This window comes from Lynx rufus, unplaced genomic scaffold (genome assembly GCF_022079265.1).
Source record: "Lynx rufus isolate CCGP_SWC_20201006 ecotype Redwood Valley unplaced genomic scaffold, mLynRuf1.p SCAF_7, whole genome shotgun sequence".
Classification (NCBI taxonomy): domain Eukaryota; kingdom Metazoa; phylum Chordata; class Mammalia; order Carnivora; family Felidae; genus Lynx; species Lynx rufus.
Genome location: NW_025814889.1, coordinates 16112728 through 16135605, shown reverse-complemented (window position 1 = coordinate 16135605; position 22878 = coordinate 16112728). Strand labels below are relative to the sequence as shown.

Genomic DNA, 22878 nt, shown 5'->3' with positions numbered 1-22878 from the left:
CAGCGAGGTGTAACAACTTAGTTTTCTTCCCGGCTGTGCAGGCTCTCGGTGGAGAAGAGCAGGGACGCCACCCGCGGCACCCCCGCCGCGCTGAGGACGCTCCGGAGCCCGGCCACCCAGCTGCCGCGCCCCACGAACAGGTACCCGCGGCGCCGGGCGGGCGGGCGGGGGCTCGGCGGCTGCGGGGCGCGGGTGGGGCACGGCTGCACCCGCGGACTGGCTGCGAGGTGTCTGGCTGGGACCGCAAGACTGAGTGGGTTTGGTCGTGTGTGTGTGTGTCCCCTCACACTCCCTCAGCCTCCTCTGTAAAGACTGTTCCTCCGTGTAGAGGTTCTTGGAACCAAGGGAGATGCTCAAACAGCTGCACTTTAAAAAATGGGTGCCCGGGCCCCTTCTGCATAACCGTGTGTTGAAAACCCCCAAGAGAGGCAGCTCAGCCTGTCTATAGAGGGATTTGGTCGGTGTGCTTTTTGTCTTTATGCTATCCAGTGCACCCGGGTAAGATTCACGTTTGGGGAATTCTGTGTGCACAGCGTTGAGAATGTTTTGTCTCCTTAGTGAATGGAGACTTAAAATTGTTCTTTTTCACTTCGAGGACTATTTATCCGTGTGCAATCATTTTTTGGTTTAAATCTTTTTTTTTTCTGATTATAAAAGTAATTCATGCTTGTTGCAGAAAGTTCGATAAAATGAGAAATGTATTAAAAAATATTCACCGAGAGCTCTGCCACCCAGAGATCATATTAAGGCTTTGGTCTGTATTCTTCCAGGAGTTTTTCCTCTGTAGGTATATTTAAAAAATATACTGAAGATTATACTTTATTGTTTGTGTTCTGCCTTTTTTCCTAAAAACCTGGACACATGCAGTACATTTCATTAACCCCCCCACCCCCCACGGCAACATTGCTTCTGATTGTTGCATAATTCATCATATGAATGTACCATCATCTGTTTAACCGTTTGTGCTTCCAGATATTTAGATTGTTTCCTGTTCTGTTTTTATTTGCTGTTAATAATTCTATGAAGTGTATCTGTGTATGTAAATCTTTATCTTCATCTTAAATTCTCCAGGATCGAGTGAGAGAAGTTGTATTATTAGGTGAGGGTATGTACATTGTAGGTTCCAAATACACATGGCCAATTACATCCTCGAAGAGTTGATTCAATTTACATTTTCACCCGAAGAATGTACTGCTTTGGGCCTCAGCATTGCTATTATTACTTCAATTTTGTGTCCTGTCTCTTTTCCTCTGCTTATCTCTTGTGACTCCCTTTCCCTCTGTGTTTCCTTCTGTATATTCTTGGCTCTTGGACCATCTGAATCTTCGGACTGCATGACCCCAGACTCCTGTGTGGCTCCTGCACGGTCCGGAGAAGGGTTGGGGGGCGGGGGGAGGGGGAGCCTGGAAGAAATCTTGAAGTGCAGAAACAACCTCTCACAAAATTCCTGTGCTGGAATTTCACAGCATGTTAGAGGCACAAAGAAATCCTGGAGTCACAAGGCTTTTGAGAAGAATGGTGGCCTCTAGTTTTATGTTTTGCAGGGTTATATACTATAGATAGTATAGCTTTCCAGTGATTTGGGGAACATTCCATCTCTTTCCAGGCCTTAGTGCTGTTACCCATTTTGGCGTTTCCCCTTGGGGAAATTAGAGAGAATGCACTAATTGAATTATCTGGTCCTAGGCCTTTTTTTGAGGTAATTCTTTGATGAATTTTTCAGCTTCTTTGGGCATACTTCTTTTCTACTTTGCATACTTCTTGAGCTAATATAGGTAATTCATATGTTTTCTCTGAATCTGGTTCAAAGATTCTTTAGACCATTCTGTTATATTTTTTAAAACCCTGTCTGGTTTATCTCCCTTTTATCACTTATGATTTTGATTATTTATGTAGCAGGGGTACGATTTTTAATTTATGCTACTAGATTATGTAGGAAATTCTAATTTCTTAATTTTTCTCTAGCTGATCTGCTTGCTGTTTCCTTCATGAGCCCCGCACTGCAGGTAATAGGTAAAAGTTATCATATAATAGTAATGCTAATAGCAGTTAAGGATGACCAGCACTTACTGAATGTTTTAATGGACCAGATACTGATATAAGCACTTTACATTTATTAGCTCACAGCCAATTGGGAAAGCTGCAGCTTGTGGGTCGTTCTTTTTCCTCAGGTGTTCTACCCTACTGGGACCCCGCTGTATCAACCTCACCTGAGTGAGCTTCTGATGCTCCCTCTCAGGGATCTGGTGAAGATTCTCTTTTAGTCCTATCTTGCATTGTCACTCTGCGACATTTGCTCTGATGCTGTCCCAACTAGCTCCGGCCAGCTCGCTTCACAGCCAGTCTTGGCTATTTCTGGAACCCATCTAAACATAGAAGAACCGAAGCTGGTTCAGGAAATTAACTATCAGGGCCTCCCTCTACTTGCCCCATGCCCTACTCTAAGTTAATTTCAGGATGGGAGGTGGCCCAAGAGGTGATCTCTTTGCAGAGTCCCAGTTGGGGGAGGAGGCCAAACCCCCTCTACCCTTTGTGGTTACCCTTACCTTTCTGTCCCCAAGCCAGAGCTCTCCTCCTCCTTTTTCTGTCTTCTTTCCACCCTTGCTCCCAGTTAGAAATGTGCAGGTTACCCCTGTCCTTCCTATTTTCTTTCGTCCTGACTCAGACCTCCAGGCCTCATTCAAACCTAAGCCTTAATGGTGATTTGTGGGGACCAGGAGTAAAAAGGTTGAGGAAGCTCCAGGAGCTGTGTCTTCCAAGTAAGATGGTTAATTGCTAAAGAGGCAGAATGAGAGGAATTTGGAAAATCTTTTCTTGGGGCAGTAGCATATCTTGTTTTGCTTAGCTAAAGCTGAATATCACCTTATGCTTTCTCTTTGCATTTTTTCAGTAACAAGTCTTTCTCTCTCCAGAATCCCCCAAAGGATGCTTTAAAATGACTTCGGGAAAAGTCATGTCAAAGTCAGAAAGACAAAAGGGAAAAATTTAATAATAATTCTCAAAATATAACCCCATTACAATGATGCTTTCTCTTTCTAATAAGCTTTGCCAAAGTCTGTCATGGGTTTGTTCATACAACCAGCTCTTGGATTTATTTGTCAATTCTGATATTTTTTCCATGTTGTATTTCCTTTGTGTTACCTTTTTTTTTTTTTTTAAGTCATACCTTTTTTTTCCAACTTAATGCCTTGAAGTGAATGCTTTTTTTCCCCCCATTTTTCTTTGTAACAGAAATATTTATTACTAAATATTTTCTACTAAAATTTACTACTGTGATTTTTCCTTTGAATACAGCTTTGGATCTGTTCCTTAAGTTTGGATACATAGTGTTCAGATTTTTAAAAATATATTCTAAATTGTTTATAATTACATTAAAATTTTTTTAAGATTTTATTTTTTTTTCAGTAACCTCTGCACCCAATGTGGGGCTCCAACTCACAACCCCAAGATCACGAGCTACATGCTCCACCCACTGAGCCAGCCTGGTGCCCCTATAATTACATTAAAATTTTAAATAATTTTTATCTCCATAGTTATTTAGGAGAGTGCTTTTTAAAAAACTTTTTTAATGTTTATTTATTTTTGAGAAAGAGAGAGTGGAGGAGGGACAGAGACAGAGGGGCTCAGAGGGGACAGCAGAGAGCCCACATCGTGGGGCTCCCAACTCACCAACCATGAGATCATGACCTGAGCCGAAATTGGACGCTTAACCGACTGAGCCACCCAGGCGCCCCAAGAGTACTTTTAAATTTACAAGTCGTTGGAATTAAAAAAAAATACTAATTGAATATTCTCTTCTTTTTGAATACTTTTTTCTTCATGTTAATTTCATTTTTTGATTATAAAAGAAGTCCAGGAACATGTGCTATAATGCCATAAAGTTCTCAAATTAGGAGAGATTGGACTATGGCGATGTTAATCACGTGGCCAGAGCAAGGCTCTATAACTAGCCGGCTTGGAATTCCAGGGTCCCTCCATGGAACGATCCAGGTGCCCGTTGTGGCTTGGCACCTGTTAGTGCAGCGTCCATTCTGGCTTCAGCATCCGTAGTGGGGATTGGGGAGCTGTGGCTGGCGGGGCTTTCCTGGGTAGCAGCAGCTGTGCTTTGAAAGTCCTGCTTGTTGTTGCCCACGTCAGTGCGCCATCTGGGATGATGGGACTGTGAGTTTTCCGGAGATGTGGGGACCCTCCTTCTACTTTTCTGCTCTCCCATAGAGCTTCACCTGCTTGTTTCCATTAATGGGCTGTCTTCGCACTCCCTGTGACCCTTTCTCCCTGCGGTAGAACTTTGACTCGTCCCTGTTTGAGACCCCGGCTTCCAGGGAGGGCAGACATCAAGTATCAGTTGTGTTATATCCCAAGTCATTACTGTAGGGAACGTCATGCAGAGATTTTATTTCACGGTTTTTTTTTTTATTAAAAGCTTTTTTAAAGTTTACTTATTTTTAAGAGAGAGAGACAGATTGCGAACGGGAGAGGGGCAGAGAGAGGGAGACACAGAATCTGAAGCAGGCTCCAGGCTCCTCCCTTTCAGCACAGAGCCTGATGCGGGACTCAAACTCACTAATCTTGGGATCGTGACCTGAGCGGAAGTCGGACACAACCGGCTGAGTCACCCTGGTACCCCTTACTTCATGTTTTTTAGATGAACACAAAGGGAAAAATAAAAACTGCCTGTCATTTCAGCATCCAAAAGATGGGTGCTCTTCATATTTTTGATAACTTGGCATACACGTACCTGGTAATGTTGCTGTGCATATTTTGGTATGGGTTAGTAACGCTTTTTAACAACATCTCAACGCTTCTTCATGTCACTGGTCTTCTGCAACATCATCTTTAGAACATGGTGTTTGAATGTGTGCCTGGACCGTAATTTACATATTCTTTCCTGTTGCACAATTGGGGTATTTATTCTTTTCGATTTCGATTTATACTCTAATATGAACCGCTTTGTATCCTTGCACATATTCTTGATTATTCAGATAAATTAATAGAAGTGGAGGGGCTTGACCAAAGGATATGTGAAATTTCAAAACGTCGCTGTGACTCGTCCAGCAATAATAGTTGATTCCAACTTTCACTCACGTTAGCAATGTGTGAGATTGACCACTGACTCCAACTCTTAATTTTTTTTTTTAACGTTTATTTATTTTTGGGACAGAGAGAGACAGAGCATGAACAGGGGAGGGGCAGAGAGAGAGGGAAACACAGAATCGGAAGCAGGCTCCAGGCTCTGAGCCATCAGCCCAGAGCCCGACGCGGGGCTCGAACTCATGAGCGGCAAGATCGTGACCTGAGCTGAAGTCAGACGCTTAACCGACTGAACCACCCAGGCGCCCCTACAACCCTTGACTGTTCTGTGTATTCGACTCTCTTCATCTTTCCAGTTTCATTCTCAACAGATAATCATTTTATTTATGTCTCAATTTGTATTTATTTGTTTACCAGTGTGTTTAACTTTTAAGATGTTTTTTATTTTATTTTTTTCTAAGTTGGCTTTTCATACTCTTGATATTCATATCAAGATGCTCTGTTTTCTTAGTGATTTATAAGAGGTTTAGGAAGACCAAAAATAGAAAAGTTATTTACCGTGCATTTAAATTGGTTTTCTAATTTAGTTAACATTTAATTACGTCTGTGGTTATGTAATCTGTACAAGTTTTCAACCTTTCTGTATTCCTGTCATTTATATCTACTTTTCTTTCTCAGTTCTGCTTCTGAATTGATAAACTTACTGATCATTTATTGATGTATTTGTTATGCTAAGTGTACATTTTAAATGCACTCTTACATATTTAAACCTTTACTCCCTGTACAACTTCTTTTGGCGTGCGGCGAAAGGGGTGAGCTTTTATTTTATTTTTTTTTAATGTTTATTTATTTTTGAGACAGAGAGAGACAGAGCATGAGTGGGGGAGGGGCAGAGAGAGAGGGAGACACAGAATCAGGCTCCAGGCTCCGAGCCATCAGCACAGAGCCCGATGTGGGGCTCAAACTCTTCTACCAGAGATCATGACCTGAGCCGAAGTCAGACGCTCAACCGACTGAGCTACCCAGGCACCCCGGGGTGAGCTTCTATTAAGCTATTATTCTATCATGTGCTTTCTCCTTTGAGAATTCTTTTTCTTAAATTTGAATTAAACTCTTGCTTACAAATCTAGAAATACTGAGTATAGATTCTTTTTTTTTAATTTTTTTCATGTTTATTTATTTTGAGAGAGAGAGACAGAGAGAGACAGAGTGTGAGCAGGGGAGGGGCAGAGAGAGAGGGAGACACAGAATCTGAAGCAGGCTTCAGGCTCTGAGCTGTGAGCTCAAACACACGAACCGTGAGATAGTGACCTGAGCCAAAGTTGTATGCTTAACTCACTGAGCCACCCAGGCGCCTCAGGGTGCAATTGTTATTTTTCACATGTAAGTACTGAAATATTGCATCCTGACTCCACTGTTTTTGGTTTCTGTCTTCAAATTTTTTAAGATTTCTGTTCTTCTATTGTCTGCCTTTTAGGGCCCTGAAAAACAAATAGGAGCAGTCTTAACTTTCCATTTTTCTTTTCTTAAATTTATTGATTTATTTTGAGAGAGGAAGGAGAGAGAGAGGGAGAATATCCCAAACACAGGGCCCCATGCAGGGCTCAGCCTCACAAACCTTGAGATCATGACCCAAACTGAAATCAGGAGTCGGATGCTTAACCTACTGAGCCACCCAGGCTCCCCTTAACTTTTATTTTTTCAAAAGTCACCTGTTTGATGATTTGTTTTATGGATCCGGAGAGGATTTTTCTTTCTACTTAAAAATTGTTAACTTTCCAGCGATATGTCTTTTGGGTGACCTCTTGCAGTTAATTTTGTCAGTAAACTTTTTTAATCCACTGGCCTATTTATTCTCTTTTGTGTCCTATCATGGATTATTTGATGTGTTCCACACATTCTGACTGTATTCTGTGAATTGATTTTTCATTTTCTGTCCTGCATTGCTATACTTCTTCGCCACCATTGCCTTTCCATGTAAACAATTATTATTTTTTTTTAGTTTGATTTTCTCTGTGTGTTTGTGTGTGTGTGTGTGTGTGTGTGTGTGTGTGTGTGTGTGTGTGTTTTCCTTCTGCCCTCTGGGAAGGCTGCTCAAAGCTGTCCTCTACATTACTGAATTATTTCTCTGTAGTGTCAATTCTCTGTTTTGCCCTGTCTAAAACAGTAAATCTATTACATTTTTATTCTTTACAATTTTTTTCTCCTTTCAGCCTGCACCTTATCACATCAATTTACTTACATCTTAGAAAGCATCTAAGTAAACTTTTAATAAACCTCACCCTCCATTTCTAACTTCAAGTTTTCTTGCATTTTATTGAGAACACAAAGCAAATGCTTTCTCAAGATTTCTTCTGTTTCTTATAGTGAATATCTTTTAAAACTATAATTTTTTCTTACATCTTGGGAACACTGTTCTCCCAAGTTAGAGAATATTTTTTCAACATTTATTTAAATTCCAGTTAGTTGACATACAGTGTTATATTAGTTTCAGGTGTACAATATAGTGATTCAGCACTTCATACGTTACCCAGTGCTTATCGTTAAGTGCACTCCTAAATCCCCATCATCTATTTAACCCATTCCCCCCACCCACCTCCCCTCTGGTAACCTTCAGTGTGTTCTCTATAATTAAGAGTCTGTTTCTTGATTTACCTCTCCTTTTCTTTTTTCTCCCCTTTGCTCATTTGTTTTGTTTCTTAAATTCCACATATGAGTGAAATCATATGGTATTTGTCTTTCTCTGACTGACTTATTTTGCTTAGGGTAATACTCTAGCTCCGTCCACATCATTGCAGATGGCAAGATTTCATTCTTGTTTATGGCTGAATGATATTCCATTGTATGTATGTATCACATCTTTAGCGAGTCATCAGTCAGTGGACACTTGGGCTGTTTCCAAAGTTTGGCTATTGTAGATAATGCAGCTGTAAACATTGGGGTACAATATCCCTTTGAATTAGTGTTTTTGTATTCTTTGGGTAAATACCTACTAGTGCCATTGCTGAATCCTAGGGTAGTTCTATTTTTAACTTTTTGAAGACCCTTCATACTGTTTTGTAGAGTATTCTCATCAACATCAGCAGTGCAGTGGGTTCCCCTTTCTCCACATCCTTGCCAACACCTTGTGTTGTTTGTTGTGTTGTTGATTTTAGCATTCTGACAGGTGTGAGGTGCTATCTCATTATAGTTTTGATTTGTATTCCCTGATGATATGTGATGGTGAGCATCTTTTCCTGTGTCTATTGGCCATATGTGTGTCTTCTTTGGAAAAGTGTCTATTCATTTCTTCTGTCCATTTTTTAATTGTTTTTTGGGGTGTTGAGTTTTATAAGTTCTTCCTATATTTTGGATATTAACCACTTATCAGATATATCTTTTGCAGATGTCCTCTCTAATCCCATAGGGTGCCTTTTAGTTTTATTGATTATTTTCTCCACTGTATAGAAGTTTTTGTTTTGATGTAGTTCCAGTAGTTTATTATTTTTAATTTAATTAATTAATTAATTTATTTATTTTGAGAGAGAGACAGAAAGAGAGAGAGTGAGGGCACATGTGCAGGTGAGTGGGGTAGGGGCAGAGAGAGAGGGGGAGAGAGACAGAATCTCAAGCAGGCTTTACACTGAGCACAGATCCTGACACGGGGCTCAGTCGCACGACTGTGAGATCATGACCTGAACCAAAGTCAAGAGTTGGACACTTAACTGACTGAGCCACCCAGGCACCCCCAATAGTTTATTTTTGATTTTGTTTCCCTTGCCTCAGGAGACATGTCTAGTAAGAAGTTGCTACAGTCCATGTCGAAGAGGTTACTGCCCGTGTTCTCCTCTAGGATTTTAGTGGTTTCATGTCTCACATTTAAGTTTTTAATCTACTTTGAATTTACTTTTGTGTATGATGTAAGAAAGTGGTCTAGTTTCATTCTCTTACATGTCGCTGTTCAATTTTCCCAACACCGTTTGTCGAAGAGACTTTTTCTCATTGGAGATTCTTCCCTGCTTTGTTGAAGATTAATTGACTATGTAGTTGTGGGTTCATTTCTGGGTTTTTTATTCTATTCTGTTGATCTCCGTGTCCATTTTGTGCTGGTACTGCACTCTTGTGATGACTACAGCTTTGTAATATAACTTAAAATCCTGAATTGTGATGCCTCCAGCATTGCTGTTCTTTTTCAAGGTTGCTTTGGCTATTCTGGGTCTTTTGTGGTTCCATGCAGATTTTAGGATGGTTTGCTGTCGCTCTGTGAAAAATGCTGTTGGTGTTTTGATAAGGAGTTCATTGAATGTGTAGATTGCTTTGGGTAGTATCGACATTTTAACAATATTTGTTCTTCCAACCCACAAGCGTGGAGTATCTTTCCATTTCTTCTTTTTTAAGTTTATTCATTAATTTTGAGAGAGAAAGAGAGAGAGAGCTGGGGAATGGCAGAGAGAGAGGAAGAGAGAGAATCTCAAGCAGGCTCCACACTGTCAGCGTGGAGCCTGACGTGGGGCTCGAACTCATGAACTGTGAGATCGTGACCTGAGCTGAAACCAAGAGTCGGATGCTTAACCGACTAAGCCACACGAGTGCCCCTGTCTTTCCATTTCTTTGTGCCCTCTTCGGTTTCTTTCGTCAGCGTTTTGTTTTCAGAGTCCAGGTCTTTCACTTCTTTCGTTAGGTGTATTTCTAGGTATCGTGTGGTTTGGGGTGCAATTAAATGGGGTTGATTCTTTAATTTCTCTTTCTGTTGCTTCATTATTGATGTATAGAAATGCAACAGATTTCGGCACATTAATCTTGTATCCTGTAACTTTACTGAATTCATGTATCAGTTCTAGCAATTTTTTGGTGGAGTCTTTCGGGTTTTTGATGTATATAGGGTCGTGTCATCTGCAAAGAGTGAAAATTTTACTTCTTCCTTGCTGATTTGGATGCCTTTTATTTCTTTTTCCTTTCTGATTACTGTGGCTAGGACTTCTAGTACTATGTTAAATAAAACAGATGAGAGTGGACATCTCTGTCTTGTTCCTGACCATAGGATGATATTAGCTGTGGGTTTTTGTTGTATCACCTTGGTTATGTTGAGGAATGTCATACTTTGTTGAGGCTTCTTACCATGAATGGATGTTGTACTTTGTCAGATGCTTTTTTCTGCGTCTATTGAGAAGATCATTTGGTTCTTATTCTTTCTTTTATTTATGTGGTGTATCCTGTTGTGTGATTTGCAAATATTGAACCACGGTTGCAACCCAGGAATAAATCCCACTTGCTTGTGGTGAATGATTCTTTTAATGTATTGTTGGATTCAGTTGGCTAGTATTTTACTGAGACTTTTGCATCCATGGTCATCAGGGATATTGGCCTGTACTTCTCATTTTTAGCGGACTCTTTGTCTGGTTTTGGCACCAGGGTAATGCTGGCCTCATAGAATGAATTTGGAAGTTTCCAAATTTTTTGGAAACTGTTTGAAATTGAACAATTTTTTGAAATTGTTTCAGAAGAATAGGTATTAACTCTTCTTTAAATGTTTGGTAGAATTCAGCTGTGACGCCAACTGGCCTTCGATTTTTGTTTATTGGGAGATTTTTTTATTACCGATACAGTTTCTTTTCTGGTTATCAGTCTGTTCTATTTCTTCCTGTTTCAGTTTTGGTAGTTTGTGAGTTTCTAGGAATTTATCCATTTTTCCAAGATTGCCCAGTTTGTTGGCATATAATTTTTCATAGTCTTCTCTTATAATTATATTTCTGTGGTGTTGGTTGTTCTCTCTCCTCTTTCATTCATGATTTTATCTATTTGGGTCCTTTCTCTTTTCTTTTTGATAATTCCGCTAGGGATGTAGCAATTTTGTTAATTCTTTCAAAGAACCAGCTCTTAGTTTCATTGACCTGTTCTACCATTTATTTGTTGTGTTGTTTCTGTATTGTTTATTTCTGCTTTAATCTTTATTATTTCTCTTCTTTTGTTGGCTTTAGGCTTTTTTTTTTCTTCTGTTCATTTTCTGGCTCCTTAAGGTATACAGTTAAGTTGTATATTTGGGTCCTTCCTTGCTTCTTGACATAGGCCTCAATTGCAATGTATTTTCCTCTTAGGACTGCCTTTGCTGCAGTCCAAAGGTTTTGGACTGTTGTGTTTTCATTTTCATTTGCTTCCATGTATTTATTAGTTTCTTTTTAAAATTCCTGGTTAACCCGTTCATTCTTTAGTAGGATGTTCCTCAACCTCCATGTATTTGAGAACTTGCCAAATATTTTCTTATGGTTGACTTCAAGTTTCATAGTGTTGTGATCTGAAAATATGCATGGTATGATTTCAGACTTTTTGTAGGGCTGATTTGTGACCCAGTATGTGGTCTATTCTGGAGAATTTTCCATGTGCATTTGTGAAGAATGTGTATTCTGCCGCTTTAAGATGGAATGTTCTGAATGTATTTGTTAAATCCATTTGGTTTAGCGCGTCATTCAAAGCCATTGTTTCCTTGTTGATTTTCTGTTTAGATGATCTGTCCGCTGGTGTAGGTGGGATGTTAAAGTCCCTTACTATTGTATTATTGTCAATTAGTTCCTTAATGTTTGTTGTTAACTGTTTTATATATTTGGGTGCTTCCATGTTGGCTGCATAAATATTTACAGTTGTTAGATCTTCTTGCTGGGTTGTCCCCTTTATTATGATATAGTGCCCTTCTTCATCTCTTGTTATAGTCTTTGTTTTAAAGTCTATTTTTTTTGTGTGATATAAGTATTGCCACTCTGGCTTTCTTTTGACATCCATTTGCATGATAAGTGTTTCTCCATCCCCTCACTTTCAGTCTGCAGGTGTCTTTAGGTCTCAAATTAGTCTCTTGCAGGCAGCATGTAGATGGATCTTGTTTTTTTTTATTTTAATGCATCCTGACACCCTATGTCTTTTGATTGGAGCATTTAGTCTACTTGCGTTGAGAGTAATTACTTTTTATTTTATTTTTTTACATTCAGAGTAATTGTTGATAGATACGTATCTATTGCCATTTTATTTTTTGTTTTGTTGCTGCCTCTGGAAATTTTCTATGTTCCTTTCTTATCTTTGCCACTATTGGTCCTTCCTTTCTACTCAAAGAATCCCCTTTAATATTTCTGCAGGGATGGTGTAGTAGTCATGAACTCCTTTAGTTTTTGTTTATCTGGGAAACTCTTTATCTCTCCTTCTATTCTGAATGACAGCCTGGCTGGATAAAGTATTCTTGGCTGCAGATTTTTCCCATTCAGCCCTTGAAATATATCATGCCACTCCCTTCTGGCTTGCCAAGTTTCTCTTGAGAAATCTCCAGCTAGCATTATTTGTCTTCCCCTGTAAGTTAATGACTTCTTTTGTATTGTCGTTTTTAAGATGTTTTTTCTCATCACTACATTTTGCAAATTGAATCACAGTATGTTTTGGTGTTGGACTGCTTTTGTTGATTTTGATGGGTGTTCCCTATGCCTCCCGGATCTGGATGCCTGTTTCCTTTCCCAGATTAGAGATGTTTTCAGCTATTATTTCCTCACATAAATTTTCTGCCCCCCTTTCTCTCTTCTTCTTCTGAGACTCCTATAATAGATGTTATCACGTTTGACGAAGTCACTGAGCTCCCTAATTCTGCTCTTGTGTTCCATAATTCTTCTTTTTCTCATTTGTTCAGTTCAGTTATTCTCTACTGTTTTGTCTTCTGTATCACTAGTTCATTCCTCTTATTCTCCTAGCCTGCTCTTCATTTCATCAAGTCTGTTTCTAATCTTATTTATTATATTCTTCATTTCTGATTGATTCTTTAACTCTTTTATCTCTGTGGTAAGAGTCTCACTGATGTCTTCTTTTCTCAAGGCCCGTGAATATCCTAATGATTGGTGGTTTAAATTCTCCATCAGACATGTTACTTATATCTGTTTAGCTGTGATCTCTGGCCATGGCCTTATCTTGTTCTTTCATTTGGGATTAATTCCTCCATCTTGGCATTTTGTCTAAGTCTCTGCCTTCTTCTGTGTGTTAAGAAGCCCATTTGCTTTTTGTTCCTGAAAGTAATGGCCTTATGAAGAAGAGGTCATGTAGTGCCCAGGGCTGGTGCTTTAGGAGTGTCTCTAGTGTGTGCTGTGTGCACTCTACTGTTGTGCTTTGGCTGCTCTGTCCTTCAAGCCAGTTGTCTGGAGAGGCTCTTCTCACCTGCTGTGAGCAGTGTTTGGTCTTTGGCATAACTTTTACTAGGAGTGCTCTGGTCTGCTTGTGATATGAGACCTGACACCACTTCCACCAGAACTGAGGCCCTGCAGAACTCTCTGGTCTGGAGACGTGGTGTGGGCAAGGGTTTGTCCTGGTCTTCTGGGGAAGGGGTCTGCCACACTGGGACTGAGGCAGGCTTGACTGAGAAGGGCAGTCCTGTCAGAGTGCAGGGGTATGGAGTTTGGCGTAAGCAAGTTAGGCAGCCAGTGTTGGAGTTTTGCTGCTTCCCACAGGTGGCTCTGTGTTTATGCCGAGGGATGGGGGAGGGAAATGGTGCCAGCCATCTGCCCTGTCCTCGGAGAGGTGTCTCTGTGGACTCTGCCTCTCAAGGGTGCCCTCTGTGGAGAGTGAATTATCTCCCCACTGTGTGGCCCAGGCATTCTTCACATTGCTGTTTCCATGCCATCTGCCCCTCGGTCGTTTGCCTGCCTTTTCTCCAGGAACAGGGCAGTGCCCTCAAGGCTGTATCCCAACCAACTCCGCTGACCTTTATTTAACACTCCAGGCTTTAAGCCCAATGGTTGCAAGAACTTCCGAAATTCAGCCCCCTTTGTTTTTCTCCACCAGTGGCTTTGGGGAAATGTTCTCTTTGTGCCTTCACCTATGTGCTTCTCTCTCTGTCTCTTTCCCTTTTCCATGACCATGGCTTTCTCCCCTCTATAGCAACTGCGATTCATTTCTCCCCTAAACCACTTCCTACCTTCTTTGATGTGGCCTCCTCTCCCCCATTAGTTGTGGAGTTTGTCCTGTCATCTTCAGGTTGATATTTGGGGTATTCAGAATGACTTGATAGTTATCTAGTTGTGTTCCTGAGAGGAGACAAGCCTAGGGTCCTCCTACTCTGCTTCCATCTTCCAGAGGGATCCAGTTAGAGAATCTTTTAACACGTTTTATATTTTGTTTTGTGGGGTTTTTTTGGCTTCTTTTTGATTTAGATATCTCTGCATGAGAAGGTCTCTCTCTAGCCTTGTGGTCATCAGACAGGGTATCTTAGAACTCCTTTCGGCTCCTACCAGGGGCTGAAAGATTACCCTTCTTAGTGCACACACCAGGTGAGAGGCTGAGCCATACAGCCCATAAACAAATGTCTGTTTTTTTAAAACTCAAATTAAAAATAAATTGTGGTAAAATACAAGTAACATAAAGGTTACTAATTTGAGTTTTTTAAAGACGGAGCCTCAAATCTGTCTCGTTCTCATGTGTTGATCTCATGACTGCCAGAAAGTGCATGTGTTCTGAAGTTATCCTAAACGACCTGGACTTTTGCTGCCGAGAGGAGTAGTGCATGCCAAATATCACCTGAAATCCAGAGAGGGCTGGGGTCCTGGAGCTCTCCTCATAGCTGCCACCTCCTTTGCATTCCAGGGTGTGGTGACTGATTCCCTTTCCTGTCCCATTCCTTCAGTGTTATAATATAATTAATATAATATAATATAATATAATATAATATAATATAATATAATATATAATACGTAATAATATAATATAATATAATATGTAATAATATAATATGTAATAATATAATATAATATAATATAATATAATATAATATAATATAACATAATATAATATAATACAATACAATAATATGCATAGATATAATCTCAAGAGAATGTAGAAAGGGAGTAATGAATGAGTACTTGCAAGGCACATCAGCATTCAAACAGCCTCCACTCTCTCCGGAAGCAGGTCCTTCTTGTGTGGGAACAGCCACCTGATTTTCTGGTTGGGGCAGGCTCTCTTTGCTCAGGTAAAGAAAGGTAGACAGTGGGAGAAAGATCAAAACCACCCTAATTTTTTTCTCCCCTGACCTGCTGATTCATCAGCTGCTGGTAATTTCTCCGTGTGGTTCCATATACGCTCTTGTTAACAGTATTTCTCCCCGGGATCTGACAAATTTCTGAAGCAGCTATCTGTTGCCATCACAATGTGTGGCTGTCATTTTGTGTAGACTTGTGTACTTTCATAAGAATGTAAATAGTCTGGAAGAGAGAGAATCAGGCACTTTTCGCTCTTTGCTGCCTCAAACTGAAAGTTGTAATGATGTTTTATTCGACTTTTTGTTGTTGTCTATGTTCACACAGGGATCATAATTGTGAGCTTCAGAAATCCAAGATAAGTGTGAACTAGGGCTTGTAAAAGGGCCATAGAGCTAAACATAACTCTGCAACAGCTGCTTTTCACTCTCTTTTACCCCTTTCCTCTCTACCCCACCCTCCAAATAGATGAAAGCTGTTGGATTTTATTTTTGAGAACAATATAATTCACTTTGGTATCTTTACTCCTTTGCTTTTAGGGGTAATGATACTGTGTGTATCCTGATTTTAAAAATTGAGTACATTTTAAAGTTGCCTTGAGTCTAGTTTCTGAAATAATTTGAAATGAGGCTTTAAATCTTGTATTCTGCCTCTTTTTCTGCTCCCTCATCCTGTGTCCTGATTGGAGCCGTTCTTTTCAAGGCTTACTGGGAGTTCACTTCTGCTCTGATATTGATCACCTGTCTCCTGACTTCCCTGTCATCTGGTGAAAGCTGTGGGCCACAATTGTCCGGGGGAGCTGTCCCAGGGAGGGGGGGTAGGACACAGGCTGCAGGCAGTGTTGGCCTTCCGTGGGCTCCTTGCCACGTACGCAGGAAAGCCGGGATGGGAGGTGGACTTATATTTTCGATTAGGCTCATATAACTCCACAATTTCCTTTTCAGGGCCTTTCTTCACCAGAAGGCTGGGGGTTTCTCCTCCTGGCTTGAGAAGCAACCTCCAGCAGACAATACTGTTCACACATGTATGTCACAGTGAAGGTGGTTCCCCTGAAACAGCAACTAGGGTGGCCCCATGAGTTGTCTGGCCCTTGGATATTAATTCGGTGTGCCTTTCAGAGACGTTTTCCTTGAGCCAAAAAGCCTCAGGACGAATTTGAAACACCAGCAGAATAAGTCTGACTTCCTGGTAGTAGGAATGAAGATTTTCTTTAGGAGATATGGAAAAGAGCAAACATTTCGAGAGATTAGGTGCTAACAGAGGACTAAAGAGAGGAGAAGCCTGGGCACAGCAGAAGGACTTGAAGAGAAGAAAAGGAAAGAAATATATCTCTCATCGGCCAGGTGCAGTGATTCTTTTTAGAGTCACTAATATTAGCTGCTCTGCAGTTTCAGGGTGCACAGGTTTCTACAGCCTCTCCTTTGGAGGCAGAAAAAGAAGGCCTTTAAAGAGTTAGTGACGCCATGAATAAACTTGAGAAAAGTGTTCTTGTGTCTTGATGTGTGGTTTTATAGCTGCTGTTACCATTAAGAATATGATTACTGGGGGATCTGGGTGGCTCAGTCGGCTAAACGTCCGACTTCAGCTCAGGTCATGATCTCACAGTCCTTGGGTTCGAGCCCCGCATCGGACTCTGTGCTGACAGCTCAGAGCCTGGAGCCTGTTTCACATTCTGTGTCTCCCACTCTCTCTGCCCCTCCCCTGCTCGTGCTCTGTCTCACCCTGTCTCTCAAAAAATAAACAAACATTAAAAAAAAAGTTTTAAATTGTGTTTGGGAGTGCCTGCATGGCTCAATCTGTTAAGTGTCCAACTTTGGCTCAGGTCATGATCTCACAGTTCGTGGGTTCGAGTCCTGCGTCAGGCTCTGAGCTGTCAGCACAGACCCTGGAGCCTGCTTTGGATTCTGTGTCTCCCTCTCTCTCTGCCCCTCCCTAGCTTGCGTTCTCTCTCTCTCTCTCTCTCTCTCTCTTTCTCTCTCTCTCAAAAGTAAACATTAAAAATAAATTAAAAAATAAAAAATATTGTTTTAGCATATTTATCTATACACACATAGGAAGCTAGCTAATCTAGGTCTGTCGCGAGTGCGCTGTGATGAGTCATGTCTTCCCACAACATCAGCTTTGTTCAGTCATAAAACAAGGTTAACATAATTGTAAAGCAGGTTCAGGATTCCAAACTCAATGACATTTCATTGTGCATTTAACTTGGCTTCATCCACTTCAGGCAAAGCAAAGCCCGACACGACGGCACACAACCCACAAGATAAACCATGGGTAGGAATTAAGCCCAATGCGAAGTCAGTCCGTGAGTGCACAGTTGGACGAGGACTTGGTGTGGTCCAGATCAGCTCTTGGAGCTTACTGCTTCTTATGTTCAAGCAGTGGATGATCTCTGTTATGTTCAGAGATTACTTGGACAGAGTCTTTGGCGGAAGTGGCCTTTTCAGCATGGTCAGATGTGAAAGGCTCAGTGTCTGGAGAGTCTGACAGTTGGCTGCAAAAGTCCTCCCAGGAGTTTCATCCACCTTGGGCCTTTGCAGTCCTCTTCAGGTTCTGCTGGTCATCATTTCTGGGTGTTGGCCACCTGTCCTGGTTTTGGTGATATCTGGTCTCAGGTGCACCGCTCTTGGCTGCTTACCTACTGCTTGACATGAGTCACTGCTTGACCAGGAGTGACTCCATCTTGCTCTCTGTGAGGACACTTAGATCTGTCTTGCCTGTACTCTCAAAGGGAGTGGTGGAAAAGTTTTCCTTTCTTCCGTTCTGGGTTCTTGGTTGGTTAAATAATTGATTTACAACAGGTTAACAGGAGAAAAGCAAAAGTTTGGTAGCATGTATATGGGAGAGACCCAGAAAAACTGAGTAACCCTCCAAAGTGGCCAAAGCCAGCACGTTAAATACCATCTTCGGCTAAAGGCAAAAGATGTTGGGGTTGGGGATTCAGTTTTGGGCAGACACTGATCAGGAAAAGCACTATAAACAAGGGTAGGGTTGTGCAGATTTAAGTTGTGGCCTGAGAGTTTCTAGAGATTGAGTTATCCTCCTTTTCTTGCTAGAGGGAGGGAGATACCCTTACAAATGGAGATTTTGTCTTATAAATGTAAATGTCTTTTACAAAAGGGTAACTTGTATTCAGTTTTCTGAGCTTCATCTGGATCTGTCCTTTCCTAAAAGTAACCAGCTTAAAATAATATGTCAAAGAGGCATATCTTGGGGTGGCAAAATTTGCTCCCCTTCACAGATTAAGAACAACAACAACAACAGCTTTGTTTCAGGAAGTATGAAGAATGCTCTGTACATGCTTTGGATAATCAGTCAGTAATTCTTGGGAACCTTCATATCCATGGGTGTAATTATTTCTGAAGATAATTTTATAGGGCATAACCTGTGCTTTTTGAAATCATTGTAAAATAATTTCCATTACCTTGTTAGTTACAGTAAGTAAGTATAAAAACACTAAGATTCCCAAACATAATTAAACAATTTTTTCATGTTTATTTTTTATTTTTGAGAGAGAGAGGGCAAGAACAGAAGTGGGGGAGGGGCAGAGAGAGAGGGAGACACAGAATCTGAAGCAGGCTTCAGGCTCTGGGCAAGCATTCAGCACAGAGCCCAATGTGGGGCTCGAAGCCACGAACTGTGAGATCATGACCTGAGCAGAAGTTGGACGCTTAACCGACTAAGCCGCCAGGCGCCCCTTACATATAATTTTTAAACTGGCATTCCAGAAAACTGGAATTGTGAGTTGTGAGGTCCATTAACTTTGAAAATGATTAAGAGCTCTCACTAGTTGCTAGAATCTCAGTTGGAAGGCAAGTGGTGACCTTACATGCTGCCTTGGGGGGGTATATTCAATGTGCCATATACAGTCAGTCACTTCTGGACTAGCATGGGTTTGAAATCTGTGCATGCACTTATATGCGATTTTTTAAAAAATAAATACAGTATAGTTCTGTAAAGATACTTTCTCTTCGTTATGATTTTCTTAATACCATTTTCTTTGATCTAGCGTGCTTTATTTGAAGAATGCAGTTGGTAACCTTCAAACTAAAACTGCCAGTTACCTTATCAGCCAAAATGGGTTTAGTCAGGAGTAGCAGAGAATTGCAACCAAGGACAAGCAAGCCTGCACACCTTAGTTAGGCAAGTCCACTGAACAAAGGAGAAGCATGCCCTTTTATAGAGGAGGGGGTGGAGTTGATAATGCTGTTGTAAACCGAAAGCCCATTGGAGTCAACTGGGAGCTGGAAGTATAGTGGCTTTTCATTGGCTGAGTTGTGACTCTCCCATTGGCCGGGTTGTTGCCAGCAGGAAGAGGTAAGCTTTTCTTGCTCAGGCAGCATAGTAAAGTGGTATCCATGTGCAAGGTTCGTCTCTTCCTGTTGGGTGTGCAGTTGACCGCAGGAGGTAGGGCATGTGTGCTCCCCCTGCCAGCCTCCTATCTACATTCTATTGTGGTTTCCCTTTGTGAATTTCCACACAGGACATAATACATAGAACATATAAACATATAACAGTTGCTGGACTGTTACCCGTAAGACTTCTGGTCAACACTAGGCTATTGTAGTTAAGTTTGTGGAGAATCAAAATTCTGTATGGATCCGTGAGTACACAGGGGTTGGCACCCCTAACGCTGTGTCGTTCAAGGGTCAACTGTATTTTTTTTTGAGATTGTATCTCCTGATTTCCTTACTCTGGGGGGTATAATGGGTGATCCCAATGATTTGTGTTTTGCTTTGGTATGTATTTTATAGTATATTTGCTACTTTAATATTTTAGGGGAAGACCCAGATTTTGCATGTTTATATTTGTCAGCACAGCTTTACTCTTTGAGCATCAAGTTTGCAGACAGATTTTTGTGTCTTTGATTTGGCAATTCATCTCACACTCCCCTTTCATTTTGGGGATACCAAAGTACTCATGTTTTCTGTGTCTAGGGAATATTATTCATGTAATAGATTGAAGTTTGGTGAGGTATGTGCCTTGTCTGTTTCTTTCACCGTGGTATCCCCACTATAATCTGGAACCCCAACGTGTTGGGATTTGAGTCTTCTTTCCTTGTCTCAATAACAGCACTAGGTTTTGGGGGCTATACTTTATCATATTGCATTATGAGAGAGACACGTAGTGAGTTTCACATGGTAAAATACCAATGATAAAACCTGATTTATAGTTGTACGCTTGTAAGTATATAAAATAAAGTTGGTGATTAGAGGAAGATGGATTAAGCCTGCAAGATTGAAAACTCAGGTCTGTAATTATTTCATAAATGGGAAATTTAGATTAATACAGAATTTGAATAAACAGACATTGTCTTATGATACTTGTACTTAGGGGAATTATTTCTAATAAAAAATTTAGACATTAGTGATCACATATTCCTGTAGCCCAGCTGAGAACCCCTGCTTCTGTGGGGTTTTGAAGATTCTTTGTAAAGTCACAGAGCACTGGAAACTTTTTATTTAAATGTATATTTCAATATGTAAGGATTTAAAAAAATGCATGTTCAAAACAAAAGTTGAGGGCTACTCAGGTTTATACTGAGTGGCTTCTGCTGGAACATCCTTTTAAACCAAGATACATAAGAAGAGTGGAATTCCCAATAATGTCTTGTTTTAAGATCCATGTCTACACTGAATGAGTAGTATGTATTCCAGTCACAGTGGATCATATCTGGGGGCCCAAAGAGAACTAACAGAGTTTTGGTGAGACTTATGATAGTGGTGTCAGCACTAGCATGCAGGGAAGAATAAGCCCAACGTGAGCCCACAGAATTGTTCATCGTTGTGAGGGCATAGTGATTTGTGCCTGCAGATTTGGGCAAAAGCCCAATAAAATCAGTTTGCTAATGAGCGAAGGAGCATTCGCTCCTTGAAATGATCCTCATCGGCCATGATGCCAGTACACAAAACGGCACAAAATCACATTGGGAGGTTAGGGTTTTGGCTAAAGCCAGGGGCATGGGGATGCCATGGTATTCAGCCTCATGTTTAAAGAGTCCAAAGGCCACAATGACTGGGCCTTTAGGGCCCAGGGAATGGGGGTACTCTATGAATTTACTTAAGAAATGTGAGCTAGTTGGTCAGCTGTAGCTTCACACTGAGCCTTCTCCGTGAGACCTTTAGTATTAGGTGAGACACGGCAGACTCTAATTGTGATATGTTAGGTGTGAACAGCTGTATATTCCCAGTGTGGAAGACCCCAGAGGGAACAATCCTGAATGTGAAATCTACTTTGTGCCTGTTGGTTAGACCAAACAGTGAGGCTATTAGCTACTACCCAAGAGTCTGTAAGAATATGGATAATGAATTTACCTTCATTGAGGGAATCCTCCAGTGCCAAAGTGACCAACCTTTGGATCCCCATCCTTTATCAACTGAGTCTTAGCAATGGGATAGAAAAAAGCAGCCTCCAGTGCATTCCATCACATGTGATGGTGTTGCTCTTGTCCATAAAATGAATGGATTCCCTTTCTCCTGGACTCGAGACCCTGCAAATGGCCAAGAAGACCAGGGAAGGGACGATCTTGCTTGGACCCATGGACTTGGGCAAGGAGATTCTAGAAAACATGAGAATTAGTGACTAGGGCTTCCACAGTATAGGAATCACCAGATAGGACTAGTGGCATTGTTAGTCTACTGCAGGTAGTTTCAATACAGACTGCATTCGAATGTCTTGTGTAGTAGCTTTAAGAGTTCTCCCCTCAGTTGGATGTTGTCAGTGTAAGGGCACAGCTGGGGTGCTTGAGAACAGAGCAAGCCTGTGAAGATTCTGTCTGCATAAATGGTATGGAGATGGAGTGCCCCCTCGGTAATTTAGTACATTGGGACACCTCAAAGGTGAATGTACAAGTGTCTTTAATGGTGAAGAAATGGGGACAGAATCAGGTACATTAACTAGATCAACCACTCCAGGGGTCTCCCTCCAGGAAGTTATTATCCCCAGGATAATCGTTATAAGCCTTCTTGTCTCAGGAATCTCAGTCTCACTCGTTGGCCTTTGTCACTCTTGGGCATTTGTTGAAATACTGGAGAACTAAGGAGGATCCATCTTTGTCGGTGATCTTTATATTGGCTCACGAACTCATTGGTTTCCATGTGATCCTTAGTAGGTGAAGAGGTAAAGCGTTTAGGGCTGGTTAGTATTTGAGGTTTAGCTTCTGGGCACCAAGTGTGAATTCCTCGGTAACCCTGAGACCAGGATCTCTATAGCAAAGCAAGGGCAGAAGGAGCCACAAAGACATTTGGTGCTCTTGGTGTTAAGGGACCATTTTCCCTCGGGCGATGGGCTTTAGCAGGCCAGCCTATGGTGATAGCTCTGCTTCCCTGTTTGCCTGGTGCCGTCGAGGACACACTGGGGGTGGAGGTGGTGGTGGAATGAACTGCCAGGATTGTTCAGGACACAGGCAAGAGCCTTAAGGTTGCTGGCACTCAACCAATCATCAGTGGAAGTCCAAGTGTAACTACTCTGGAAAAGTGAAGGCTTCTCACAATTAAACATAAACTCGTCACGTGACCCAGGAATTTCACTCTGAGATACCTACCCAAAAGAAAAAAAAAGCATGTGTCCATACAAAGAACTTACGTGTGAATATTTATGGCAACATTAGTTATAATATCCAGACAATGGAAACAATCCAGACATTCATAAGCCAGTGAATGGATCAACAAAATGCGGTGTATCTATACATGCAGTGCTAATTAGCAACAAAAAGGTATGAAATATGACACCCTGCAACGTGGGAGAAAACATTGTGCTAAGTGGAAGAAGCCAGACACAAAATCCCGTAGGACACAGAGGTAAAAACCCCATCAGTGGTTGTCTGAGGGGGGTGGGGGTGGGGTACAAATTAGGAACGAGGGATCTCTTTGGGGAG

The 22878-nt window shown here is 41.2% G+C and overlaps 1 protein-coding gene across 1 annotated transcript in view; it reads left to right on the top strand.

Annotated features, from left to right (window-relative positions):
- ST8SIA6 (ST8 alpha-N-acetyl-neuraminide alpha-2,8-sialyltransferase 6) overlaps positions 1 to 22878 on the top strand; it is a 152234-nt gene that overhangs the window by 572 nt on the left and 128784 nt on the right. Inside the window, exon 2 of the mRNA XM_047067377.1 lies at positions 42 to 140. Within this exon, the coding sequence (XP_046923333.1) occupies positions 42 to 140 (99 nt within the window). The remainder of the gene's footprint in view (positions 1 to 41; positions 141 to 22878) is intronic.